Raw genomic sequence first — 27,871 nt, 5'->3', positions numbered from 1 at the left:
AATGTCTGTACTGTCCTGTAAATAATGATTTATTCAAGCTTGATAATGATTCCATCTCACTTGGCTGCCGCATTGCTGGCGGAACTGGCCGCCGCCGCATAGGACTTGTTCATAAAAGCCGAGATGTTGGAGAAGGGCGTTGGACCGCTGCTTATCCTCTGGGGCTCCACCGAAGGCAGCGGAGGATTGTCGATCCGCTCGAAAACGTTGGTGGCGTCCCGCAGGCGATAGCGCCTTAGGTTCAGATAGTGCTCCTTCTGCTCCTCCACCCGCTGGTGCAACTCGTGCAGTCGGCCTGCCAGCGAGATGAAGCTTTCGTTCAGCTGGCGGAAGCCACGTTTAAGATCCTCCGGCGAAATACTCTGCGGATTGGACAGCGCGTGCATGTGGCGTTCGGTCAGGGCAATCTGCTGGCGAAAGGCAATCAAATCCTGCTCGTACTTGGCCACCAGGCACTGGAAGTACTGAAAGGGAGCACTGTGCTCGAACTGCAGACCAGCGGGCGTGTCCTGTGTTCGCTGGGCCATCTCCAGCGACTGAATCGCCTTGGCCGTCTCCTGGCGCATCAGCCGAATCTGCTGGTTGTTGCCCTCCACTGAGTTGGCCATGTTCTGCAGTGCCCACTTCAAGTTGGCGATCTCGTGGCTCACATTGGTGAACTTGGACGTGGAAGTCCTGCCAATGTCCGAGGATATGGTCTTTTGCTGCTTGATGTACGCTTTCAAGGCATCCACTGTTTTGACTATCTCGTCGGGCACTTGGGTCTCCTTGATCTGGAGGGAACAGATACCTTTTTATTCGACTCTAGAATGCAATTGCCGTGAACTCACCTTAATACCATCCTGCTTGTTATCGCCCAACTTGGGCTGCGTGGCACTCACATCAATCCCGCCCAGACCCACAAAAGTCGAGGCTGGCGGGGCGGCTCCCTGCCCCGCTGGCTTGCCAAAGATTCCGCCTCCTCCGAGGGCCGTCACCGTGTTGGTGGTTCCCAGTTTAAGACCCGTATTGAAGGGCTGCGCCGTAGCCGTCGTCGTGGTGGTACTGAAGTTCAAACTGGCCGCCGTTGTGGCCTGGGGCTTGGCAAAGGCGAAGGATCCAATGCCGGAGCCCAGAGATGCTGGCATCGCAGCTGCAGCAGTCGTGGCTGTGGCTCCAAATCCAAAAGCGGGCGGCGCTGTGGTCGGAGCACTAGTGGCTGGAGTGCCAAAGGAGAACGTGGGGGCCACAGTGCCCACGGCGGCCGCAGGTGCTCCAAAGGCCGGCGCTTGCGAGGAAGCTGGTGCGCCAAAGGCTGGAGTGGCAGCCGGTGCTCCAAAAGCAGGCGTAGCAGAAGGAGCTGCTCCAAAAGCTGGCGCAGCGGAGGCAGCTGTTCCAAAAGCAGGCGCTGCACCTGCGGTTCCTCCAAAGGCGGGCGCGGCAGCTGGCGCTCCAAAAGCAGGCGCGGCAGCTGGCGCTCCAAAAGCAGGCGCGGCCACAGGAGCCGCAAACAAGGTGCCGCCACCAAAGGACGTAGTGGAGGTGGCCGCTCCAAAGGAGGGAGGCGGAGCAGTGGTTGTCGCCGGTCGCGCGCCAAAAGCAAAGGCGCCAGGAGCTGCAGTTGCGCCTCCAATGGGGGCGTTCGCGTTGGGTGTAAACATCTTGGGAGAGGCCCTTTATAGATTTTCACAACAATTTACAACAATTTAATACACTTTATTAAGACAAATTGCAAAATTAAATTCTGTTTTTAATGTGCGGCCGCATCTGCATAAGAATAGGGATGTGAAAAATATATATCGATATTTCTCGATAGCGATATGTAGTTATATTTTTATCTACATATTTTTGTAAAATATTCGATACAAAATATATGATCATTTCAAGCTTATAGCCCCTTTCGTCCGTCGTTAAAAATTTGACGGACTAATTTATGCGGTAGTTAGCCGATGTTGCTGCGGTGCTAACCTCTGTCCACGCAGTCCATCCCTGAAAAAACCGTTGGGATTTTTGAAAAATGTTAAGCTCCGGGTTCGCTTTTGCGATTTCAGCTGATCTGAACAGCTGTGGCTCATCAAAACATAAACAAAGATGGTTCACCTGTTGACTTTGCTAAATCGATTAATGATTAATTAAATTTGATAATTAACAAGAATTTTCTATTTATTTATTTATATTACCCCCAGACTTACTCTTAATTAAAATTATATCAAAACTCAACCTTTTTATGCTATAATAATACTTCTTTTTATTGAGATTTTTAAAATCATTTTTGATATTTTTTTGCTTGGTTTTTTTGTATCTTTATATCACACGTAACGTAAGTAATGTAGTAGATCTTTTAATGCTGTCTTAAGTCACTAAATCTAAGCTGATTGAAAAATAGAAATTCATCTTTGTCTACATGCCGAAACGAAATTTAACGATGTTAACAGAAAATTATTTAGGGGCTTGTGCATTTGCTTCAGGGCAAACGTTTCAAAATATTTTTCCACTTAAAATTACAGACTACTTGTTATTGCATCGTCTGTTGTCTGTTGTATTCTCCATTAACGCTAAATATACATAGGTATTTTATGCATGCTTTTTGTATAAAGAGGCTTTAAACATTAGTATCTCAATTCGTTTTAGTACACTAAGTTACAATTGTAAATTACAAGTATTGCGAGAGTCAGAAGGGAAGTTAACAAGCGCTTCTTGTAACTTGGGCGTAGAACGTACAACGAGTTAACAATGGTGCAAAATTATACAAAAAAAAAAACTAGTAAACACGTATATTCCACAAAATGGTCAACTTAAAACGAGTGTAGGCAGAGGGCGGGACGTTAAATTAAATACAGTTTAAACTACAATTAAAGTCTTTGAACAGAATTTCAATAAAACGACATGACGGCTACAAATTCTGCACGTTTCTTGTTTTGTTTCTAACACAAATCGAGTCTTGTTTGTTGCTTACAGTTGCTTTAGCTGGAAATTGGCGTATTTTAGGTGTAATTTTAGTTTTGTTTGTTATCTTCTAGGTTTATAGAAGTCACGACTCAGTTTGTCGCTTGTAAAAAGTCATTTGTTTTCGTTTTGTACGTTAATACCAAAGTTTTCACTAGCTTCAGCAAGCGCCTGCGTCTGCGTTTTCGGTTACATTTTGGTTTCGAAATTTCTGGGGCTCCGGCTCCGCATTCCTCGGCAAACAATTTTTTGTTTAACTCTAATTACAATGTACTGTGATGTACGTGGCATAGTTGTTAATTGTTATTTGTTTGTTCTTAGTTTGTAGTTGTTTTTTTTTTTGTTTGTTGGTTTCTTCTTTTGAACATTTTTTTAATATTTCTGCAGTGATATTGTGTTTTTTATTTTGGTTTTTTAAAATATGATTCGTTTGCATTTCGGTCGCCAGCATTTGGAGTTGGTTCGAATCTTTAACGTTATTTTCCAGCATTCTTGTATCTAGAAAGTAGATAGTCATGAGCTTCTTCCTCCGAATGCTCTCGCTGCTCAACTTGGTCAGGATGTCAATCTCAATCTCATTAGCGGATTTTGTTAGTCGAGCCTTAGCAAAGGATCTTGAGTTTATCTTAGGATTTTCGCGTATGAGGTCCACGTGTTATGGGGCGGGGCGGTTTGTGATTCCGTGGCAGGAAAAGAATGAGCAGGCTTTATGAGGCAGGAAAATCCATTATATGACTACGCGGAATAAACTCATCGGCCATGGGATTCAGGACAGACTTTTCCACATTACATTCGCTTTTCGGCAGTGCGGAAAGTGCCGTGTTCTGTTCGTCCGTTCTGCGAAGGGCGACAATGGATTAGTTTTTACATATGTATAAGTCGGAGTCAGATGACACAACTCACTTTGCCTTTTCCCACTCGTTGATCTGCTCTTCCAGCTCGTCCTCGATCATTGCTTCAAAACACTCCTGCATGATCTCCTCCTCCTCCAGGCGTTGGAGTTCCTAAATCGAAGTATGTTGTCAATAAACCTTACGATATTTATAAAGGTGGTTTAGTCTTACGTTCTTGTCAAACTCCTCCTCGTTCTCCATCCACATGTATTCGGAGAAATCTGGCTCATCGTCGATGTCTGACAGCGAATCGTCGTCGTCCACCACGTAAATTATTTGGTCCGTCCAGTCCACAGATGGCACTTTTAACAACATGATATTTGCTGAAAAAAAGTGTTCATTCGGATTTATTCTAGCGAACTTTTTAATTTTTTCCAATAGAGAAGCAGCAAGCTATGACAAAAACATAATTGCTTTACAGATTTATTAACTGCTTTCAGAACAGACGGCAAATTTGAATTTCATTAAGAGTAACCACTCAAAGTGCAATTTAAATGTAACCGTTATTGTACTGTGAATCAAACATTTAATTTGATTTAACTGTTTACAGTAGGTTTGTCTTGTACAACAAGTTATAAGCAATTGCCATAAACTCATAAGCAAATGAGCTTGGATTGACTTAGTCAAGCTCTTCTGTACCTGAACATATAATCGTATTTAACCGGCAAGAAGCCGACCAGTTGTTTTCGTTCTAAAAAACCGGTTTGCCGTCAATCTCACGAGATAAACAAAACAAAAATCACACTCAGACAGGTAAAGCATATTACCTACACTAATACCTATTTGTTTATATAAATAAACGAACATTTTCTCTTTTCTTTTTGCGCAACGCTTTTTTTTTGTTTATGCGCGAGCGATGTCTATTTTTTGCGTTGTGGCCGCGGCACACAAAAATTTGAAAACAAAATGACTCAGCTTTTAGTGCAAGAGCGAAAAGAGCCCCAAAATAAGTGTCACTACTTGTATATGTGCATACTTATTTCGACTCAGGTCAGAGTAAACTTATGCCGAATGACGGTAAATCAGTCTCGTATTACACCTAACACTCTTTAAGCATTTTACGGCGTATAGAAGTGCCGTTATCACTTAAAAACACACAGAAAAACGGTCAAACGTGTGAAAAAACACGAAAGTCAAAAGAGGGAATTTATGCAAAAACGCAATAAGCCAAAGGCGATGATCGTCATCGGTCAAAACTAGTGGGTTCATGGGCGTAACTATCTGTTGGCCGTGACAAGTGCTTAATTTTATTATAAGTAGATTTATTTTAATTAACAATTTCGATTATATACAGTGAAATTTAGCTGTTAGTAACTGATTACACAATATTGCCAGACATACAAATTATTTTCCTTTACTTTAAAACGTTAGTTCAACATAAATTTATGTATGATGTATAAATTCACTTGGATGGACAAACTAAAACCTACCTTTTTTTTCTTTTTTTTTTGTTTAAATACAATTTTATGTAAGTTTGTTTCTTTAGTTAAATCAGCTGACCATATCTTAACATGTTCTCTTCACTCTATTTTCATTTGCTAACGGTTTTCGTTTACTTGATGAGCTTGTGGATTTTAAAATTTAATATCAGCTAATTCCTTTTATTGGCTTTGGCACATCTTATCGCGCTATCAATAAGTGGAATTTTTTTTGCCTTTCACGCCTTGTTTACTTAATTATTTTTAGAAATCAGCTGCTTTTTATCAGCAAAACAAAAACACTTCCAAACAAAAGGTCTAATTGGCAACTCTGGCCCTTGTTGGTGTACGTGCGCCGCACACACACGCAAAAGTTAGTCCATCGAATTGCGCGTAGAAGTTAAGCTGCCATATTTTGAATAAAATTGCGAAAATTAAAATGAATTTGCGCGGCGTAATCGACGAAATTCATGCATGTGTCGAGTGAATATGCATAAAACACAAAGGAGGTAAACAATCGCACCACACCATACACTTGGGTTTTCAAGTACACTGGTGTTGGTGTGCCCGATTGAATGAACCTCCCTCAACCCAAAAACAACAAATACAGCAGCGGCAATGATAATACAACACGGCGCGTTTCGCTCAAGGTAACAAGTGTTTAAAGTTTAAACATTAATATTCCTTGGGTTCATGTACTTGGAGTCTAGCTTACGCACATATACACAGGAAAAAAACGAACGGTAAAAATTCGACAGTTAAGATTTAAAATACACGAATAATCTCTTTAGTATATCGAAGTTCTTAGAATACAAATTCTTGTTATTTTGTTAAGAAAATCAGAATAAATTGACAATTTTAAACTATTTGGATATGTGAAATATATATTCTACGTTTGTTTAAACCCTTTCGCTGTTCATTTTAATATCTGTGTACAAAAATATAACTGTTTTGGATTTGAGTATTAATGGAATATAATTTAATACATTTTTTTGATTGGTCAATTCTGTCCTAAATAAATTAATTAAACTGATCATAACAAGGTACCAATTTTTAATTGTGCATATACGGGGACTCCAAGTTAATGGCCGGTCCGACACTTGGCCTTTATTGATTTGTCAAGAAGCGGTTTTAGTGAGCGTTAAGTGTTTTGGCGGAAGCGTCAAAAGGCAAATGAAAAACCAGGAAGCCAAGTTCTCAGACTTCCGCCTTTCCCTGTATTCGTGTTGTGGTGATTATTTAACTTCGTACAACCCGATTCCGAAACGATCCCTTCGATCTGATCTACTCACTTCCAATCGCGTCGAGAAGCTTGTCCGAATTTCCACCTTATGTTTTGGAGCCACTGCCTCCGGGCGACTTGTTGTTATTATCGATGGCGAATTTGTTGTGCTGCAAATGGTCGTTTTTTTCTTGCACTGAGAATTTTGCGTCGTTTGAAAAGCGGGAAAACACAGGCAATTTAGTGTTGCATCCGATCCAGAAAGAATCCACACGAAGAATTTTGATATATCTATTGCGAAACTTATTCGAGTATGTGGTGTGTGCGGATACACGTCCGTGAACGTCAAGCAAACGAATTGAAAAAAAAATTGAAATGATTAATAAAGCAAGTAGGGCAGGAGCGGAGAAACATCGATTGCACTATCGATGCATCCATCGATAGTTTGCTATATATATCGATGTTTATACATCTTCAAGGTAGAGTTGCCGCAAAAGTAGCTTCAGTATTCGGAAATATCCTTAAAATCGTTAAATTAACAAAAATATTTTACCATTAAAGTTGGTGAAACCAAGGTTTCCGCCTCTGCTTAGTTGTCAGTCGCGACTCACACCCAAAACGAGGGCTGGCAAAATTATACGTTAAAACATACAACTATTGATCGATTTTCAAGAGATCATTCGCACAGCAGCCGCCTTGATGCACCATCGACCTTCAATAAGTGTATGATTTAAGATATATTTTTGTCAAATTTAGTATTTATGAGTAGTAAAACAAATAAACCGAAAATGTCTATTGAAAAAATGTTTCGCTTGCTTTGTGTAAACTGAAACTATCGATAGGACCACCAAACGACCATCAGCTTCTCATTTCGCAGCTCCGTATTTTCAAAAGTTTTTATACCCTTGCAGAGGGTATTATAATAATCAGTCAGAAGTTTGCAACGCAGTGAAGGAGACATCTCCGACCCTATAAAGTATATATATTCTTGATCAGCATCACTAGGCGAGTCGATCTAGCCATGTCCGTCTGTCCGTCTGTCCGTCCGTCTGTCCGTCCGTCTGTCCGTCTGTCAGTCTGTCCGTCTGTCCGTCCGTTTATATGCAAACTAGTCTCTCAGTTTTAAAGCTATCTGCATGAAACTTTCCCAAAAGTTGTCTTTCTATTGCAGGTAGTATATAAGTCGGAACGAGCCGGATCGGACGACTATAGCATATAGCTCCCATAGGAACAATCGGAAAAATAAATGAAAAAAATTATAACTTTGCTGTTTTTTAATTTTTTGTTTAGTTCTTCGACATTTAGTAATGGTTAAACATTTCCGATTTACGGTTTAAATTTCATCAAAATCGGACGACTATAGCATATAGCTCCCATAGGAACAATCGGAAAAATAAATGAAAAAAATTATAACTTTGCTGTTTTTCAATTTTTTGTTTAGTTCTTCGACATTTAGTAATAGTTACATATTTCCGATTTACAGTTTAAATTTCATCAAAGTCGGACGACTATATAATATAGCTCCCATAGGAACAATCGGAAAAATAAATGAAAAAAAATTATAACTTTTCTGTTTTTATACCCTTGCAGAGGGTATTATAATTTCAGTCAGAAGTTTGCGACGCAGTGAAGGAGACATCTCCGACCCTATAAAGTATATATATTCTTGATCAGCATCACTAGGCGAGTCGATCTAGCCATGTCCGTCTGTCCGTCCGTCTGTCCGTCTGTCAGTCTGTCCGTCTGTCCGTCTGTCCGTCCGTTTATATGCAAACTAGTCTCTCAGTTTTAAAGCTATCTGCATGAAACTTTCCCAAAAGTTGTCTTTCTATTGCAGGTAGTATATAAGTCGGAACGAGCCGGATCGGACGACTATAGCATATAGCTCCCATAGGAACAATCGGAAAAATAAATGAAAAAAAATTATAACTTTGCTGTTTTTTAATTTTTTGTTTAGTTCTTCGACATTTAGTAATGGTTAAACATTTCCGACTTACGGTTTAAATTTCATCAAAATCGGACGACTATAGCATATAGCTCCCATAGGAACAATCGGAAAAATAAATGAAAAAAACAAGAAAGAAAGCAAACTTCGGCAAGCCGAAGTTCATATACCCTTGCAGCTATCGCAAGAATTAAATATTTTTGAAAACATTAAAATTATGATTTACTTGCGTATATGTTTAAAAACATTGAAGCTATGAAGATTTGCAGCTTAATTATTTGATTTTTCTTTTATATATTTTTATTATTTGTATGGGAGCTATATGATATAGTCGTCCGATTTTGATGAAATTTAAACCATAATTCTGAAATATTTAACCATTGCTATATGTCGAAGAACTAAAAAACAAATTAAAAAACAGCAAAGTTATAATTTTTTCAATTTTTTTCCGATTGTTCCTATGGGAGTTATATGCTATAGTCGTCCGATTTTGATGAAATTTTAATCATAATTCTGAAATATTTAACCATTGCTATATGTCGAAGAACTAAACAAAAAATTAAAAAACAGCAAAGTTATAATTTTTTTTCAATTATTTTTCCGATTATTCCTATGGGAGCTATATGCTATAGTCGTCCGATTTTGATGAAATTTTAACCATAACTCTGAAATATTTAATCATTGCTTTATGTCGAAGAACAAAACAAAAAATTAAAAAACAGCAAAGTTATAATTTTTTTTCAATTATTTTTCCGATTGTTCCTATGGGAGCTATATGCTATAGTCGTCCGATTTTGATGAAATTTAAACCATAATTCTGAATTATTTAACCATTGCTATATGACGAAGAACTAAACAAAAAATTAAAAAACAGCAAAGTTATAATTTTTTTTCAATTATTTTTCCGATTGTTCCTATGGGAGCTATATGCTATAGTCGTCCGATCCGGCTCGTTCCGACTTATATACTACCTGCAATAGAAAGACAACTTTTGGGAAAGTTTCATGCAGATAGCTTTAAAACTGAGAGACTAGTTTGCATATAAACGGACGGACAGACGGACAGACGGACAGACGGACGGACAGACGGACATGGCTAGATCGACTCTACTAGTGATGCTGATCAAGAATATATATACTTTATAGGGTCGGAAACGTCTCCTTCACTGCGTTGCAAACTTCTGACTGAAATTATAATACCCTCTGCAAGGGTATAATTATAACTTTGCTGTTTTTCAATTTTTTGTTTAGTTCTTCGACATTTAGTAATAGTTACATATTTCCGATTTACAGTTTAAATTTCATCAAAGTCGGACGACTATATAATATAGCTCCCATAGGAACAATCGGAAAAATAAATGAAAAAAAATTATAACTTTTCTGTTTTTTATTTTTATACCCTTGCAGAGGGTATTATAATTTCAGTCAGAAGTTTGCAACGCAGTGAAGGAGACATCTCCGACCCTATAAAGTATATATATTCTTGATCAGCATCACTAGGCGAGTCGATCTAGCCATGTCCGTCTGTCCGTCTGTCCGTCCGTCTGTCCGTCTGTCAGTCTGTCCGTCTGTCCGTCTGTCCGTCCGTTTATATGCAAACTAGTCTCTCAGTTTTAAAGCTATCTGCATGAAACTTTCCCAAAAGTTGTCTTTCTATTGCAGGTAGTATATAAGTCGGAACGAGCCGGATCGGACGACTATAGCATAAGCTCCCATAGGAACAATCGGAAAAATAAATGAAAAAAAATTATAACTTTGCTGTTTTTTAATTTTTTGTTTAGTTCTTCGACATTTAGTAATGGTTAAACATTTCCGATTTACGGTTTAAATTTCATCAAAATCGGTCGACTATAGCATATAGCTCCCATAGGAACAATCGGAAAAATAAATGAAAAAAATTATAACTTTGCTGTTTTTCAATTTTTTGTTTAGTTCTTCGACATTTAGTAATAGTTACATATTTCCGATTTACAGTTTAAATTTCATCAAAGTCGGACGACTATATAATATAGCTCCCATAGGAACAATCGGAAAAATAAATGAAAAAAAATTATAACTTTTCTGTTTTTTATTTTTTTGTTTAGTTCTTCGACATTTAGTAATGGTTAAATATTTCCGATTTACGGTTTAAATTTCATCAAAGTCGGACGACTATATCATATAGCTCTCATAGGAACAATCGGAAAAATAAAAGAAAACAAGAAAGAAAGCAAACTTCGGCAAGCCGAAGTTCATATACCCTTGCAGCTATCGCAAGAATTAAATATTTTTGAAAACATTAAAATTATGATTTACTTGCGTATATGTTTAAAAACATTGAAGCTATGACGATTTGCAGCTTAATTATTTGATTGTTCTTTTATATATTTTTATTATTTGTATGGGAGCTATATGATATAGTCGTCCGATTTTGATGAAATTTAAACCATAATTCTGAAATATTTAACCATTGCTGTATGTCGAAGAACTAAAAAAAATTAAAAAACAGCAAAGTTATAATTTTTTTCAATTATTTTTCCGATTGTTCCTATGGGAGCTATATGCTATAGTCGTCCGATTTTGATGAAATTTTAACCATAATTCTGAAATATTTAACCATTGCAGTATGTCGAAGAACTAAACAAAAATTTAAAAAACAGCAAAGTTACAATTTTTTTTTCAATTATTTTTCCGATTGTTCCTATGGGAGCTATATGCTATAGTCGTCCGATCCGGCTCGTTCCGACTTATATACTACCTGCAATAGAAAGACAACTTTTGGGAAAGTTTCATGCAGATAGCTTTAAAACTGAGAGACTAGTTTGCATATAAACGGACGGACAGACGGACAGACGGACAGACGGACAGACGGACAGACTGACAGACGGACAGACGGACAGACGGACGGACAGACGGACATGGCTAGATCGACTCTACTAGTGATGCTGATCAAGAATATATATACTTTATAGGGTCGGAAACGTCTCCTTCACTGCGTTGCAAACTTCTGACTGAAATTATAATACCCTCTGCAAGGGTATACAAATTATAACTTTTCTGTTTTTTAATTTTTTGTGTAGTTCTTCGACATATAGCAATGGTTAAATATTTCAGAATTATGGTTTAAATTTTATCAAAATCGGACGTCTATATCATATAGCTCCCTCAGAAATAATAAAAATATATAAAATAACTATCAAATAATTGAGCTGCAAATCATCATAGCTTCAATGTTTTTAAACATATACGAAAGTAAATCATAATTTTAATGTTTTCAAAAATGTTTAATTCTTGCAATAGCTGCAAGGGTATATGAACTTCGGCTTGCCGAAGTTTGCTTTCTTTCTTGTTATACCCTTGCAGAGGGTATTATAATTTCAGTCAGAAGTTTGCAACGCAGTGAAGGAGACATCTCCGACCCTATAAAGTATATATATTCTTGATCAGCATCACTAGGCGAGTCGATCTAGCCATGTCCGTCTGTCCGTCTGTCCGTCCGTCTGTCCGTCTGTCCGTCTGTCCGTCTGTCCGTCCGTTTATATGCAAACTAGTCTCTCAGTTTTAAAGCTATCTGCATGAAACTTTCCCAAAAGTTGTCTTTCTATTGCAGGTAGTATATAAGTCGGAACGAGCCGGATCGGACGACTATAGCATATAGCTCCCATAGGAACAATCGGAAAAATAAATGAAAAAAAATTATAACTTTGCTGTTTTTTAATTTTTTGTTTAGTTCTTCGACATATAGTAATGGTTAAATATTTCCGATTTACGGTTTAAATTTCATCAAAATCGGTCGACTATAGCATATAGCTCCCATAGGAACAATCGGAAAAATAAATGAAAAAAAATTATAACTTTGCTGTTTTTTAATTTTTTGTTTCGTTCTTCGAGATATAGTAATGGTTAAATATTTCAGAATTATGTTTTAAATTTCATCAAAATCGGACGACTATAGCATATAGCTCTCATAGGAACAATCGGAAAAATAAATGAAAAAAAATTATAACTTTTCTGTTTTTTAATTTTTTGTTTAGTTCTTCGACATATAGCAATGTTTAATTATTTCAGAATTATGTTTTAAATTTTATCAAAATCGGACGTCTATAGCATATAGCTCCCATAGAAATAATAAAAATATATAAAATAACTATCTAATAATTGAGCTGCAAATCATCATAGTTTCAATGTTTTTCAGCATATACTCAAGTAAATCATAATTTAAATGTTTTCAAAAGTATTTAATTCATGCAATAGCTGCAAGGGTATATGAACTTCGGCTTGCCGAAGTTTGCTTTCTTTCTTGTTTTTATTAAACTTTGGCAAACAAGTATGTTGAATTTGAAGGTAGGAAAAACACATGCACAATGAATTCTATATTCGAATATAGGTTTTTTAAACTTTAGTTTCGTATTTGTATTTTATTAAATAGTGTTGTATGTATATGGGGCTTGTATTAATGTAAAAAGGCATTTTTAAAATTACATTCGTACATTATTAAAGGCTCAAGTTTTCGGAAGCCCTTCGGCGAACATTTAAAATACAAAAAAGAAACAACAAATAAAACATTAATTCTTAACGAAGTGCTAGCTACTAATTTGTTTGGCTGGTGTCGACCTAGACTTCTCCTTTTGGCTGCTGGGATCCCAGGACTGAAGGTTGGTACTGCTGCAGACCACAAACACCAACATGGCCATCGTGTTGAAAGCAATCAGCGTGACTAGCACCGCATTCCATTCGCCTTTGCTGCCCTGGGAGGTGTAAGAGACTATTAATCCAAAGCTCCATAACATTATCCTTCATTTTACAGTGTGCACCAAAGCGGCGACTAGATGAGGAGCCAGAAACCCGGAGAGATGAGCCATTCCATTGGCCAATCCCGAAAGTAGTCCCGCGAAAGAGGGCGCAAAGTAGAGCAGCGTGGGCCAGTACCCACTGAAACCAATATCCGTAGAGGCCATTATGAGGGCGAACATCACCAGGACCAGTATTTTGTCCTCCTTATCCGCCAGGATGATGACTCCAATAAAAGCAGTGGTCAAGATGCTGCCTAGCATTGAATAATCAGAGATCAGAGAGCAGGGTAAAATAAGAAGTGCATTCCATAAATCTTACATATTCCATACAGCACTCGTCGCATACAGCTCTGGTCGGGACCTACGCGACGCTCCACGTAGCTGCCACCCAGGATGCACAACACCTTCGAGCAGGCCCCGCCCAGATAGGGAGCCGATGCGAGGTAACCCACTTTGGCCAGATCGAACTCCATGGCCTCGCGCATGAATCGCGGCATTAGCAGATTGATCACCAGGAAGCTGTAGGTGTGGAACATGTGGGTCAGGACGAAGGCGTATGCGGCCGGAGCGGTCAGCAGGCTCTTCCACGGAATCCTAAGCACCTGCAAGAAAAGGTAAGAAATAAGAGAACCAAATTATAAATGTTCAGATTTCATTTAAACATGCTTTAATATATAGTAATGTTTTACTATTTCAGTATTACGTTTTTATTTTATGAAAATCGGACAGCTATATCATAAAGGAAGTTTGGAAAATTCAGTAGAAATATGTTTATTGTTTTTAAAATATAGCCTTAAAATCGAATTATAGTCGTTGTAAAGAATATTTAATTTTGGTAACACATTTTCATGACTAAAATTATAAATGTAAATGTATGTCATTAAAAAACGATTTTTTATTTCATTAGCTTGATCAGAATACTCACCTGCTGTTTCTGAGGCCCTAAATGGATGTTTCCTTGTCGCAGGTAGTCCACCTCCTCATCCAAGATGCGAGGATGCTGCTGCACAGTGTCGTAGATGAGAAAGCAGCAGGCGATGCCAAAAACAAACGCTACCCCACCCACCACATAGAAGGGCAGCTCCCAGCCAAAGTTGCTCAGAGAACTGGCCACCGGATAAACCAACATGGATCCCATCAGCAAACCACTGTAGGCGAAGGACAGGAGTGCCGTGCGCTCTGTGGGATGAGCCCAGGTGACAAACAGTTTGTAGATCGCCGGGTTACCGCAGCCCTTTCAGGACAGGGCAATTAGTCAAATGGATTTGATACTTAATAGATTTTCTTTTCTCCTCACCGCCAGCAGACCGCAAATGACCAGATTAACCACCGCCATCTCGAAACTGAAATGGGCCATCGCTGGGAGCAGGATATAGGTCAGCCCCTCGAAGGCCAGCGAAACGATGAAGAGCACTTTGCTGCTACATCGATCCGCCAGATAGCCGGACAATAAGATGGAAACCACGTACCCGTAGTAGTAAACCCCAGGAAAAGTCAGCTCCTGGTTACGGGACCAAGGTAGGTCGCCTGTCTGCAAAATTTAAATTTCATTTAAATATTAAATTAGGTAGGTAATAGATAACGAGTGAATGTTTTTGTTTCAATTTAAAAGGTTTTCTTATCTGTCTTAAAAATTTTAAGCAAGGCTAGTATTTTTGTACTTTTACTTAGCTACGGATGCAAATCGTAAGAGAAAAATGTAAAAATGGTTAAAACTTGATTGTATAATTTTAACAATTTTAATTGAGTTTTAAAAAGCAAAGATTCCTTTATTTGTGACTTATTTGCTTGAAGCTATTAACTGAATATTTACTTTTTATAATTGTACTTTATTACTTCTATTATTATTAATTTTTTTGTAATATTGTAGAAACTCTGCTTGTTAGTGTCTTTATTGATTTGATTATATTTTATTATTGGCAGGTAAGATTCCACGGCTTTGGGTAAGTTTACTAGCCTGAGTTTCTTGGACCAGTGGGCTATGAATAGCCCGAGGGCTTGTGGTGATATTGCTCTCTCTCGTCCGAGACAGCTCTGCCGGAATATCAAGTGCATCCGCCGGCCGTGGCATAACCATTTTCAAGATGATCATGCCGAGCATGTTCCTCATGGCAGCGTGGAGGCTACTGGCCAAGAAGGCGCAGATTGCGTAGGTCAAACGTACGGATCCCAGGAGCCTGTGGGTGCACACACTCGACTGCGAGAGGCGTGGCAGGGTCCATGACTTGCGGATCATTTTGCTGCAGTTTTAATTAAACACTTTCAAACATATACACAAAAAACTAGTTGAAAATTTGGCATTAATCCAAGCGGAACCCGAGCTATGGAGCGACTGATTGGCATTCCGTCGGCAAAGCAACTGCAAACGCCTGCCGATCGGTTAAAGATGTTACAACGCGAAATTATTTGCAATTTGTCACGAATTGGGGGCTAGTTTATCGTCGCGCTCTCGCCGGAATATAGAGAATAGAATTTATCTGGAAACTGTAAGCAAGACAGCGGCAAAAACAACGAAAGTAAGACACATGTAAATCGGACGAACAATGGCGATAAGAATTCGACACAAAAACTAAGCTCAAAAAGCTTTAACATCTTATCTTACACCTTTCTTATTCGCTTCTTATAGAGCCGCCTAAAAGCTCTGACCTGAAGAGGTTCGATGGACAGGCCATTATTACTCAACGACTTAGAGGATCAATTTGATACTAGGGACTGTATCAAAAATTTGTAAGCTATACGTTGAACTCTTCTGGAAAAACGTTGTATCGAGTGTCTGCGATGTCTGAAAGATCTGATAAAAGTTTTCTGATTTATTTTATATTAAGATTTATATCAAGATTTTAAACGCCTGACACATCGTCTATAGTGTTTTTCTCTGAGAAAACAATTAAATGATTTAATATGAATTATGTTTCTAATTATCATATCAAATAACCTTATTGAAAAACAAATTTTAGTTGATTAACGTAAATTTTAGAATATCTTTAGGTACGAATAACTCACACTAAATTAGTTTTTATTTCTGTCTTCATAAAATAAGACATTTTCTTAAATTAATGGTTAGTAATGTTTAATTTCAGCCGAGCGTATTAATTACTTATGACACATGACATTTACTAATCGCTGCTTTTATCGTTCATTTAATTTTAGGCCTTCTAAGGGCCATCCCTCAGATTGCTCACCTTGCTTAACACAATGGAAACGTAAAGGAAAATGAAAGGAAAAGTAAAAAAATAACATAGTGAATGCAGTCTTAAGAACAAAAATTGTAAACAATGTGTTGGTGTATCAGGCACGGCACGTCGGAAAACGTTTTTCACGTTCTGATTTGTGCTGCACCTTCTTGGTAGAAAGGAGGGAGGGGGAGAGGTGCAGTCGGGTCAAAGTGCACGCTTTGACCAGTCCACTCCTGACAGCCAATTGGCTTTCACATGGCCCGTGTCAGCCATGTGTTCCCCCATAAACTTGGATTCACACACAACGGGCACTCAACCAGCTACATTGCAAGAAATTGGTAAGCTATTATTGGAATATTTATGCATATTATATTAAATTATATGATTTGAACTGTCCTTTATATTCAATTAATATAACAGACGATAATTTAAAACTAAGAAAAACTGTACTCAGAAAAGAAATTAATTTAATCAGTCTGAAATATTTGTTTATAGTTCTGATAATTATATCATTTTCATGCAAGGGCTTTATATCATTTTGTTTTGTTGAGAATTTAATGTTTGCATCTTGTAACATCTATTTTATTTTTAAATATTTAACCTGTAATTCAAAACGAATTTTTTTAGTAAGCCTTAAATAGCATTTAGTTAGACTAATTTGTTTAAGTGTAGTGCTAACAAATTTGTATTGGTTTAGGCTATCAAAGTTGTGCGATGAGGTTGTATATATATATATATAGTTATTTTGTATTATTTTTTGCCCATATGCATTTGCAGACAACTGTATGCACTTTGCTTATCTAGTTGGACGCATCGCTTAGTCTCAATGCGCCGTGTTCTATTTTCGCTACGCCTGCACTATGTTTCGATTAAAATTTTGAATTTTGTATGAGCCGCACATGTTAGTTGTCGTTGTTTCTGTTTTTGTTTTTGTTTTTGTTTCTGTGATGTATTGTTGTTAGCTCATTTGGCATGCATATGGCGGGGGGTGGGCAAGGTACACGGTACTACAAAAAGGACTGGGACGTTTTTCACATTTACAGACTTTTTGATTGATTTTTTATTTATACGGCGCACATGTCGCCCCAGTCGAGTGACTAAACTTCGCGACCTCCATTACGTTTTCCACTTTTTGGAGGGATTCCTTTATCAGGTATTCCTATTTGCTGTGAGCGCATATGTCGACATCGAATCTCGAGGGCAATGCAATGTTTGCATTTGCATAGCATGCATGTTACTCCACCGTAAGCGTTACCTTGTCCTGGTCGCGTGTCCTGGCCAGCAGAACACTTTGTTTTCGGTCTAAAAATAACCGTTTTGGCCGCCAGGGAGTCCAGTTTTTGCCGAGCCAGCTGCGAGCGGGAAAATCCAAACAATTTCCACACTAATATTCAGCCACTTTCCCCTTGGTCGTAAAAAGCAAATGTTGTGTTCTTTGGACATGCTTGCTTTGCCTAAAACTGAAAATGACAAAATTTAACACCAATCGAGAAGGTAGCGCCTTGCACACGAGCCACAGTGGAACTTCTTTAAAACTGTTTGACATTTATACAATTTAGCGGCCATTATTTAAGTTACAAGAATAGGCAGTGTAAATATTTTGGCAGTTGGAAGCAGAGAACTTTTTATTAAAAAAAAAAACTCATCGCAATAAGGCAACTATTTTATATGTAGAAAGATTGTTTAAAACTTTTTCTGCAATGTCTAAATATTTAACACTTCATTTATAAAATAAAAAGTTATTTACATAAAATGACATACAATTAAATAGGAATAAGGAAAAGTTATAATGAGAGTGAATTGTCGTCAGGAAGTAATTTGCATACATATTGTTAAATATTCTATTTAAGCGGTAATATTGTTTGTCAGAAAGTGGCGCAAAGGCAGCAAATGGCAAATGGGGCCATTAAAGGCCTCTTATTGACTTAAACAACGTTTCTAGAGACATATGACATATGATCCGCTTCTAATCGCTATTTTGATAGTGTTGTAGCTTATAGTATATTACCAAGGATGGCTATTTAATGTTATCATTGTATTTATACGTATATTTACCTAATTTAATGTGATTGCGATGTTTTTAATAATTAATTTATATTTAAAGAATAATTTTCAACTGGTAACTGCCATTGTATGATTAAAACACTCATTAAAGTTCTTACATACCTTATTACCAAGATACCATTAGCTAGCAAAACCCTAATGAAGCCCGGATATGCTCCTAATATGGCGGAATATATGTTTCAGGAAGTCACTCGGTTAGAACCACCAGACTTTTGCTGGCCAGCAGCATTTTCCTATCGAGTGGATTGCCTTTCGGTGGCACAGGTTAGCCCCAGCCACACTTTTACTCCATCCTTTTTTTTGTAGCTAACCATTTCCGACACATCCTTTGTATTCCCACCTGGCCAGAAGAAAGCGAGAGAGATGGAGAGCAAACAAGTGCTGTCCGAAATTCGTAGAGGGTTCAATTCCAATGCGGCCACTTGGCCCAAATTAGTTCCTTCTACAGTTTCTGACAGGGATTTATGGCGGCTTATGTCAAGTAGTTGGCTCCTTCGGTCGGAAATCATTATTTTGTAATAAAAACTTTGCAAAGAGGTTGAAAGTAATTTTCTATAATTTATTTTTGCTGCTTCATTTTGCTATCTTTTGTGAGTGGTTTTTTGCCTTATGAACCCCCTAATAGTGCATGCTTTTCATGACACGACCGTTGAAGGGCGCGAAATTTTTGCTCTACTCAAAATATAGCTACCTTAACAATTAGGGCCCGAAGACCTGACTGAACCACGAGTCAAGCTTTAAGTGTCTCTCGTTCTCTAAAAAACACTCGAAAAAATTACAAACTTTTGGAATCGTTTCAATCTGTCAACCTGGATTCAATTTGTGTATTGCTCAATATATATTGGGAAGTATATATATCTTCCCTTTTTTCTCAAAATTCCCTTCGTTTAATTGGAAAAATAATTAAGTAATTATTTATTAATACAGGTTATGGTTATTTCATTACAAGAAGGCTTTATATTTCAAATTTATTTCGTTAGCAATCGAAAATAAAAAAAATAAAAATTATATGGTATTTGTTTTTCAAATTATGAATACTATAAAAAAATGAAAATAATTTTTGTGAGTGTACTACCGCTTTCGTCCTGTTTTCACATGCTCACCTGCTCTCCTGCTCTCACTCTCACTTTCACATTCCGCTCGGTTTTCGTTGGCCAAAAGCCGAGAGTCGTAAACATACGATGTTAAAGGTAAAACCATTAGTTGCGACTTGAAGCTCGCTACGAAAGGATCAAGATTCGTTCGTGGCTGGTAGTGTGGCTTAAAAAAAACCTTTTTTAACGATGTGCGCGTAAAAGAATGCAGTGATATTTAAACGAGTGCCCAATTATTAAACCAATCGCCAACGAAACATAATTTTTCAAATTAGTTAACTATATTAAATAATTCGTGTATAAGCAAAGAAGACTAAAGAGGTATTATCGGTTCCACATTTCCACGGTTCCAGAGAAAAGAAATTAAAATTTTTCATTGCATAATTAAACCCATCCTGGTGTAATTTATTCTCAAAACTTTAATGAGTATCGATTCTGTGTGGAAAATAAAAACGTGTTCCCCGTAGACGACGGGTCATGGAGGTCATCACATTCGGCGCGCCAACGCTTAACGTATTACAATCTTTTATATGCATAAGCACACCAAAATCACCAACACACCAATAAAATGTCCACGAGTGGGGGGTTTCACCAATACAAAGCCATTAATAGGGCGTCATTTATTACATATCGAATGTGGAACTCATTCCCATTACGATTCCCATAACCATCCCCATATCTCCATATCCATTCCCAGCTAACCAACGAGTCCAATAGCATGTGTTCTTGAAATCCACTAATTTAGGTTATTATTAGTGTTATTTATTGACTTCATTCTTGCATGCATTAGTTGATTAAAGATGGACTCGAGATGTTAACCAAACTGGCAACATTCTTAATCAATGATATATTCAGTTTAATCAGTGATCATTTGATGGCATAAAATTAGCCATTAAACTGTGCTAAGTAAAAAAAACAGTGAACAGTGTGTGCTAGAAAACCAAAATCAATTTCTGGATTAAACCATCAACAGGAGTCAGTTAAAGCCAAATGTGAGTAGAACGACAATCGCAGTCTGAACTTTATTGGGACAATACAAGTCGATAATTCCAAAGTGCGTCCTTGCACTTGTACCGAATAACTTTGGGCATATACAAATTCATATCTAAGTGTGTATAAAAAGTGGTATATAATATGTGTTGTTGGGGTGGAAGGGCTATAATTTCTCGTGCACCTGTCGCTGCTCTTTTCACTATATCGCGTGCGTGGCAAAGCATTTTTATAGCCACAAAATGTCCTTTAACGTTATGTTTCTGAAAATAAGAAGGGAAAAGCTCGAGCAACAACCAAACCAGCTAGCGGGAAATTAGAAACGCGGTCAGGAAAAGAAAACAAATAAATAGAAGCCTACGCATTGTCACAGACCTCGAAACCCCATTCATTACGCTCGGTGTTTTGCTCAAATCTGAATGCGTCCGAACTTTGACTGTGTTTTTTTTGGGGAGTCTATCGCCATACAATTGCACATTGCACTGATTGAATCGATTGCATGAGCCAAAAGGCAGCGTTAATTGCTTTTGTGATGTTATATTTTTGGCCCAAACTAACCCCTTTTACATCGATTGCGCTTTACACAATTCAATATATATATTCAAGGTCGCCTCATGCGACATTTGAAGGCGACGTTGTTCCGCTATTTTTAACACATAATTCGAATTAAATTATAAATACACTTTAATTAGTAGTTTACAAGCTCGTCATTCTCACGACAGAATCAAGGAACCTAGACAGACGGAAGCGCAGGCTCAGAAGACCAAGAAAAACAAAAGACCCGATATTGACCTTTTAAAAAATAAAAGAGACTCAAACTTTTAAACTTTATCAGTTTCTTAAAAAAATATCTTTTATTCCATTTATGCAAATAACAAGACGAAATACTGCACCTTTAAGGCCATCTTTAAGCATTCTTTTATTAAACTGAAAGAATGCCTTTAGAAAAATTTTTGACCTTAATAATAAAGCTCAGATATCAAAATATCAACACCACGTTTCCAGCTCCAAATGTTTTCAATTTAAATTATTAGTACGCCAAAAATGGTTATCAGTGATTGCTGCAAGATTGTTCCAATACAAACTTTAGTTGCAATTAAATCTAAATTAGCCCTCTGACTGTGCGAGTCATAGATTAGTTATTTTATTTAGTGTTGGAGCAAGCAAAATGTAGTCTAACCATCGGTACAGAACTGCTGTCTCAGCGTTATCAGCTTACCTCTTGAAAGGAGACCAGAAGGGGTTAACATTTTACTACAGCCATTAGGCCGAAGAACAGGTGCGCACAGCCAGGTGTGGACGCTGATAAGTGGCCTCTTACTGATACCGCTTGACATAGCCACCGACTGGTGGTGGGCCAACAAAGTGGGTAATCACTGTAGCCTTGGCAACCAATTCCGGTGACATTTGGCCAACATCGCTGGCTGAAACTCCACATCGCGATAATTCATAGTCGGGATTATCTGGAAAAACCACCGACCAACACTCCAATTGCCATCGGTTAATCATCGATGTATGAGTATTTTTACGGCCGCCTAGCAGATAAGATTAACCGGAATTGGGTCCTCGACATAGTCCAATCCCCACACAAAATGGTCAGTTGCCTTTAGACCATATTAGCCAGCAGTTCGGGAAAGTTTCTCTGTTCGGTAAAATGTTAAACTTCCAATGGTTTCTCACGCTCGGCGTCCTGTGTTGTGCGGTTCTCAATCCTCAAGGTAACGAAAAGAGAGAGTGAAATAAAAACAAAAGTCGGTGGAAATCATGTGGCTGTAAGCGATTTCCGGTAATTGAATTAAAGCCTCGATAAATGAAGTGTGGGGCCATCGAAAGGGCAGCACAAATTGGTGTAGAAATATCGTAGGCGTACGCCAGTCATAACATTAAAGAACTTGGAGTAATTAATGCAAACGCAATCAAGGTCAAGTACTTTGCCCTATTGACCCCACCGCCGCCCTCCCCGAAAAGGCGTCTTTCACGAAAGTCCACGTCCCAAGGTCCTTTGCGCTTTGAGAAATTGTTTTACCGGCCACGGAAAATGGAAATTAAAGTGGCTAAGCGTCGAACGAAATTCAGTTTTTCTTCTGCGTACTATTGTTATTGTTATTGTTATTACCTTTGTTTGCTGTTGTTGCGGCTGTGTTGATACTGTTTTGCATGGAAATTTTTTCGTTGCCGCAACCTCTTCCGGAAGTCGTTGGCGTATACGTAATAAATTGCGGCCCCGACACGTTGCGTGCCAGAAGAAGCTTTGCCTCAAAAGGATGGGGTTGCCTTTTATGAAGTTAATAATCAGCTGCAAAGGTAGATAAGAGGGCGTGGCCACGCCTAGATTGACGAGGATGTTCAATCAATTAGAGATTTATCGCATCAAGGATAACAACAAAAACTGCTGTCATTGAAACTTATTTAATAGATTTGCACGTCCATTGAATTGTTTTAAGTGTTTCCAACTTGCAAAACAAATTTGTGGCAGAGAAAAAATAACTGACCTTATTTCGGTTCTAATCAATATTGCAAAAGACACTAAGAGCCTGAAATCGCATTTAAGTCTTTTTGTAGCAGCTTATAAATATTAATGAAATATTGCATACAACGCAATTTGATTAAAATTTTTTCATTAAACCTTTCTTTTCATCTTGACGAGGCCATTTAGCAGTTATATTAATGGGCCTTCGAGTGGCGGAAGAAAGTCTGATGTATTCTTACACATATTTTGATCAGAATATTTTGTTGGGTCGATGACAAAATTATAAGGTTATTATTTTATGGTTTCTGCCGATTTGTGAAAGATAGAAAAATGTGCCTAATCTTCTTTGGGAAGTGGAGCATGGTTTGAATAATTAAGCGGCTCGAATAGCAACTGAAATCTGGAGGCCCCGAACTAGGCTGACACATCCGAGAAGTGTGACCACTGGCACCGGCAATACGTAAATTTTTAACCAACTCGGCTGGCGGTTCGCCTGTTTCTTAACCCATTGCAGGCGGCGGAGGCGCGTTGGCCGTATTTTGGCCATGTGAAAGCGCGGCGGACTGCACAGCTGACGGTTCGAGCTGCGACTTGGCCAGCGGGCAGTGCGAGTGCCCCACGTTCGACTCGGTGTTCGCGGAAAACTTCACCCAATGCCTGGCATCGTCACTCATTGGTGAGCGGTGCGAGGACAGCGTCCAGTGCAATCTTATGCCAACGGGGGCCAGTTGTAAAGCCGGGGTCTGCGATTGCGCCGATGGCCAGAACTATCTGCGTGGCAAGTGTCGCCCACTGAACGGACTCGGCGAGTCCTGCGAAACGGTAAGGATAACTGCCCTTTTGGTCTATCTATGTATTATATTCCTTTTCCCACAGGACTTGGACTGCTATTTTGGATACGATCGTGCGTCTGTGAGTTGTCAACAAAACGTGTGCGGCTGTGCAAATGGCTATTATAATAGATATGGAAATATCTGTCGTCGCAAATCAATGGGTGAGTAAGAATTAGGGGATTTGTAAACTATTTATGGAGTAACAATAGATAACAACACGAGCTCAGTGATAAAAAGTAATGTTCAAGCATTGTTATTATTTATTAATTAATATTTAGGCAAAAATTAAATTTAGCTGAATCCGCGATCCCCGGGCAAATAAAAATGTGTTTAGTTTAATAATGGTCATTTGAGAAATATGTTTTGTTTTGAAAATTTGGAATTGGCCATCTTTAATAACCTATATTTTCAACAGTCTAATGACTGTTTTCTCGCCTTCACGGTAAGCATTAATGTAGGGTTTAAGCTAAAAGTAACACTTAAAGCTCAGTTTTAATTACGAAAAACGGGCCAAAAATAACATTCAAGGTAAGATCGCTAAATTTAAAAATAAGCACCAACAATTGGTATTTTTTAAAATAATTTAAGGGCTTTATTCAAGAAATACATACGTGTAATTTTTAAAAGTTTGAGATTTCGCTAAATATTAAATATTAAAAATATGTTTTTGTTGAGTTCAATGATTACCATCTTTAACCGAGTTAGTTATACAAAATTGATCTGTAAATAAACAATTATTCAAAATTAATCTGTAACTAATAATCTCCTGGAAATTGCAGAGGAAAACGATGCCTGCGTCGTTAACGAGGACTGTGATGCACTGGGCGCCGGTGCCGAGTGCGTGGGCCTAGTATGCACCTATGTGGACGAGATCGCAACGACTCCGGGCCCGGGGGGCGAGGACACGGAGACCACCAATCCGGGGTCGCCGGGCGACGACGAGGACTCGACCACAGCGGAGGCGATCACCGAGACCGCCGAGCCTGAGCCGGAGCCGGAGCCGGAGCCCTTCAGGAGCCGCAGGCAGCTAACCAAGGCCTTTGTGCATGCCCCCCGCCCACCCACAGTGATGCCGCCGCCCAGGTGTCCTTCGCCCAGCTCACCAACGGCGACACCGAGCCGCTCATCTCACCCCGATCCCACGAGATCGCCATCCAGACGAGCATCGAGAAGTACGAGCTGAGGGAGTTGGGTCGCAACGTGCGGAATGCAGCCACCACCACCACCACCACCGCCACCGCATCCACGAGCACAAGCAGTCGGCGCACCACCAGCCGCAACCAGAGCCACGCCCATAACCACCGCCGCCGCTTCCCCGCCCTCTTCCGCTTCGATGATGAGGACATCAAGACCTACTCCACACTGGGATCCAGCCGCGACGACGACGACGCCGATGAGAAGAAGTGTAAGTACTTACCCAAAAGGCGCAACTTCTTCAGCACAAAAATTAAGCTTGATTTTAGGAGCTCTTGAAAAATAGAAAACGAAATATTCATATAGTTCTCAGTCTTAAAATTAAAATTAAATTTAAATAAATTGTTTGTTATAAAAGAAACATAAACAGAAAACAGTCCCATCATTTTGTTTGAGATTACATATTTATTATGAGAGTATATATTATATTATTACATATATACTTTATATTTTAATGGTTTTTCGCACCCAGATGGCAGCAGCTGTACGGATAATGGAAAGTCATGCTCCGGTCTGCCGCACTCGATTTGCACCAAAAATGTTTGCCTTTGTCGCCAGGGGTACTATGCCAAAAATGGAAAATGTTTTGCAGGTAAGTGAAAAAAAAGCATTTGCTCGTTTAGTTATTTAATAATACTAAATTCGTATTCTCTCAGAGTTGGGAGAAATTGCGGAGAGCACGGACGAGTGCGAATATGAGTTCGATGAGCTGTCCAAAACTTGCGTTTGCCAAAAGAACTATTTCTACGAGCGGGATCTGCGCAACTGCAGGAAACGTAGGTGGAGTCCATGTTGGTGTCCTTTGCATCCACGTTAACCGGATCTTACTTTCCTCCAAAAACAGCCATCCAATTCCACTTGTCCTGCACCTCGAACAGCCAATGCAGTCCGTTCGGAGCCTCCTTTTGCCATCCGGAGATCCCGAGGCGGTGCACCTGCGAGGAGTACGCCCTGTACGATGCCGTCAAGCAGCTCTGCGAGTACAAACAGGGTCTGGGGGCCGAGTGCGAGTCCAATGATGCCTGCCCAGTGGATCACTCCGTCTGCTCCAATCGCCTCTGCGTTTGCGCGGATCACTATTTCGAGAAGGACGAAACCTGCCTGCGGGGAATCGGTGCCGACTGCTCGTTAGAGGACGACTGCATTGCTGACAACACCAGCTGCCAGGAGAAGGACGACGAGGATCAGACGCGCACCTGTCAGTGCCGCAAGGGATATGTGCATTTCAAGGATCAGTGCCTCAAGGAAGGTGCGTACAAAGCAAAATTCGGGAATTAAATTTAAATTTCAAAATTCAACATTATGAACTCAATTCTATTAAAATATATATGAATTCGCTTGCTAAACCCAAAATTCGTACACAAATGTACTTATTAAAAAGCAATGAAAGTTTTTTCATCAATTAAATGGAAATCAAACAATTTGACTCATTCGTTTAAAGAATTTTAAAACAGTTTTGTTATTTGGACCAATTTTTTTAGTTTTTCTTTAAATTGTAAAGGTAAATTGACAAATGTTTCTTTATTTTATTTATTTGAACCCATTTCAGCTGAGGAGCTGGAGGACGAGTGTGTCGAGGACGAGCAGTGTAAGCCACTCTTGGCCAAATGCAATTCGGAGGGAAAGTGTGGCTGCACCGACCAGCAGCACGAGAAGAATGGTGTCTGCGAAACGAAGCGAGGTAACTAATACCTTTGATTTCTTTATGCCTTCCGAATGTAACATCAACTGGTCTCACAGAACTGGGAGAATCTTGCACAAAGGCCACCGAGTGCTATATAGAAAAGGATCCCGAGAACGTGGAGTGTCGCAACTCAGTCTGCCAGTGCAAATTCGACTACCAGGCGAATTCCGAGCAGAAGCAGTGCATTCGTGTGATGCCCAACAAGAAAAGTATGTAAAACCTTAAAAAAAATATATAGAGTTACAGTAAACAAATAATTTAAATATTGGGAAATTTGAAAATCAATTTCGAAATTTCAAATTTGGTACCCTTTTTAATAATTTATTTTTTCTTCTTTCTTCAGTAAAAGTATTAAAGTTAGTTAAATCAATAACTTATATAGTTATTTTAAAATTAAGTATACGTAATGATAATTTGCATTATTGTAAAATCTGAGAAAAAAATAATTTCGTCGTTAAAAAACCTTTTTTTTTAAATATCAGAATTTCTTCTTGGTTTTTGCAAGTCTAAATTGTATTTTATGTAAAACTAACTCGCATGTTTTTAATTTCCCTCTATCCACAGATTCTTCCGGTAGGCCCAGTGCTCTCAAAATCATCACATTCATGCTGATTGGCTCCGCTTTCCTGATCACCAGTGCTGCCATAAAGCAGGCCTACTACTAAAGGCAAACTTAACCCTTTTGCTTTGTGAGGAAGTGCGAGCATTTGGAGGAGGAGCAGCTGGGACGACGGGTAAAGATCCCCGGGGGATAATGGGGATCGGCGGCCAACTGGACTGGAGTGGCCAGTATTAGCCAAGTTAGTGGCATGGATCCATTTCCATGTGCAACGTGAATATAAATCAAATAGTCCGTAAGCTGATATTTAGGAGTCGAAGCAATATTTGTAGAAGAGTTCTGAAAGGGACTCTCGCTTATCTAATACGACTAACAATAATAACAAATTCTCTTTAAGTTTGAAGTTAACCTGCTTGTTGATAGGCTAAGCAAACAGTTTTTAACCCAGTTGTAATATACATCATAATAAACTAAGGCCAACGAAGAGTTGTATCAAATCCAGAAACCCGACTTGTTTTATTGTTTCAATCAAAGGTTTCGCTTGGCTTACAAAAAATATATAAAACAATAATTTAGTTATTTATTGTAAATTTGCAGAAAACCTTTTAATTTTCTCTTTCCCGTCGAAGAACC

At 38.8% G+C, this 27,871-nt stretch overlaps 4 protein-coding genes across 5 annotated transcripts; 1 reads left to right on the top strand and 3 right to left on the bottom strand.

Moving 5' to 3' along the window:
• Window positions 1-8: 8 nt before the first annotated feature.
• LOC108136956 (nuclear pore complex protein Nup58) lies at window positions 9-1,756 on the bottom strand. The gene is made up of 2 exons (XM_017258441.2): window positions 831-1,756; window positions 9-773 (listed from the first exon to the last, which is right to left on the bottom strand). Exons 1-2 carry the CDS (start codon window positions 1,638-1,640, stop codon window positions 57-59), a joined length of 1,527 nt encoding a protein of 508 aa, XP_017113930.1. The 5' UTR covers window positions 1,641-1,756; the 3' UTR covers window positions 9-56.
• Window positions 1,757-2,233: 477 nt separating this feature from the next.
• LOC108136860 (polyadenylate-binding protein-interacting protein 2) lies at window positions 2,234-6,791 on the bottom strand. Its single transcript, XM_017258299.2, has 4 exons — window positions 6,529-6,791; window positions 3,990-4,141; window positions 3,829-3,929; window positions 2,234-3,762 (listed from the first exon to the last, which is right to left on the bottom strand). Exons 2-4 carry the CDS (start codon window positions 4,131-4,133, stop codon window positions 3,633-3,635), a joined length of 375 nt encoding a protein of 124 aa, XP_017113788.1. The 5' UTR covers window positions 4,134-4,141; window positions 6,529-6,791; the 3' UTR covers window positions 2,234-3,632.
• A 5,974-nt stretch (window positions 6,792-12,765) lies between these two features.
• LOC108136858 (sialin) lies at window positions 12,766-15,760 on the bottom strand. 2 transcript variants are annotated; one of them, XM_017258297.2, is made up of 6 exons: window positions 15,132-15,760; window positions 14,472-14,705; window positions 14,100-14,408; window positions 13,494-13,776; window positions 13,187-13,428; window positions 12,766-13,129 (listed from the first exon to the last, which is right to left on the bottom strand). In XM_017258297.2, the coding sequence occupies exons 1-6, from the start codon at window positions 15,408-15,410 to the stop codon at window positions 12,965-12,967; spliced, it is 1,512 nt and encodes a 503-aa protein (XP_017113786.1). In that variant the 5' UTR covers window positions 15,411-15,760; the 3' UTR covers window positions 12,766-12,964. The 2 variants fall into 2 exon arrangements, with proteins under 2 accessions (XP_017113786.1, XP_017113787.1); XM_017258298.2 differs by lacking the exon at window positions 15,132-15,760 and having other exon boundaries at window positions 14,100-14,353; window positions 14,472-14,535.
• A 6,325-nt stretch (window positions 15,761-22,085) lies between these two features.
• Window positions 22,086-27,743, top strand: LOC108136857. Its single transcript, XM_017258296.2, is given in 11 exon segments — window positions 22,086-22,216; window positions 23,483-23,790; window positions 23,845-23,962; window positions 24,581-24,847; window positions 24,850-25,206; window positions 25,468-25,587; window positions 25,652-25,771; window positions 25,840-26,244; window positions 26,545-26,676; window positions 26,736-26,888; window positions 27,244-27,743. Coding segments are annotated over 11 exon segments (2,145 nt in total). The 5' UTR covers window positions 22,086-22,152; the 3' UTR covers window positions 27,345-27,743.
• The last annotated feature ends 128 nt before the right edge of the window (window positions 27,744-27,871 follow it).

This window comes from Drosophila elegans, unplaced genomic scaffold (genome assembly GCF_018152505.1).
Source record: "Drosophila elegans isolate 14027-0461.03 unplaced genomic scaffold, ASM1815250v1 contig_476, whole genome shotgun sequence".
NCBI classification, from domain to species: domain Eukaryota; kingdom Metazoa; phylum Arthropoda; class Insecta; order Diptera; family Drosophilidae; genus Drosophila; species Drosophila elegans.
Note: the sequence above shows the minus strand (reverse complement) of the source record. Positions and strands in the feature narration are given on the sequence as shown.

Excerpts from the sequence above, each read along its gene's own strand:
- LOC108136956 (XM_017258441.2), bottom strand. The coding sequence starts at position 1,640 with ATGTTTACACCCAACGCGAACGCCCCCATTGGAGGCGCAACTGCAGCT. Across the intron at positions 774-830 it reads ACAAGCAGGATGGTATTAAG|ATCAAGGAGACCCAAGTGCC; the intron begins GTGAGTTCACGG and ends TGTTCCCTCCAG.
- LOC108136860 (XM_017258299.2), bottom strand. The coding sequence starts at position 4,133 with ATGTTGTTAAAAGTGCCATCTGTGGACTGGACGGACCAAATAATTTAC. Across the intron at positions 3,930-3,989 it reads AGGAGGAGTTTGACAAGAAC|GAACTCCAACGCCTGGAGGA; the intron begins GTAAGACTAAAC and ends ACTTCGATTTAG. Across the intron at positions 3,763-3,828 it reads AACGAGTGGGAAAAGGCAAA|AACGGACGAACAGAACACGG; the intron begins GTGAGTTGTGTC and ends CGCCCTTCGCAG.
- LOC108136858 (XM_017258297.2), bottom strand. The coding sequence starts at position 15,410 with ATGATCCGCAAGTCATGGACCCTGCCACGCCTCTCGCAGTCGAGTGTG. Across the intron at positions 14,706-15,131 it reads CACTGGTCCAAGAAACTCAG|ACAGGCGACCTACCTTGGTC; the intron begins GCTAGTAAACTT and ends TAAATTTTGCAG. Across the intron at positions 13,130-13,186 it reads TCGCCGCTTTGGTGCACACT|GGCAGCAAAGGCGAATGGAA; the intron begins GTAAAATGAAGG and ends TACACCTCCCAG.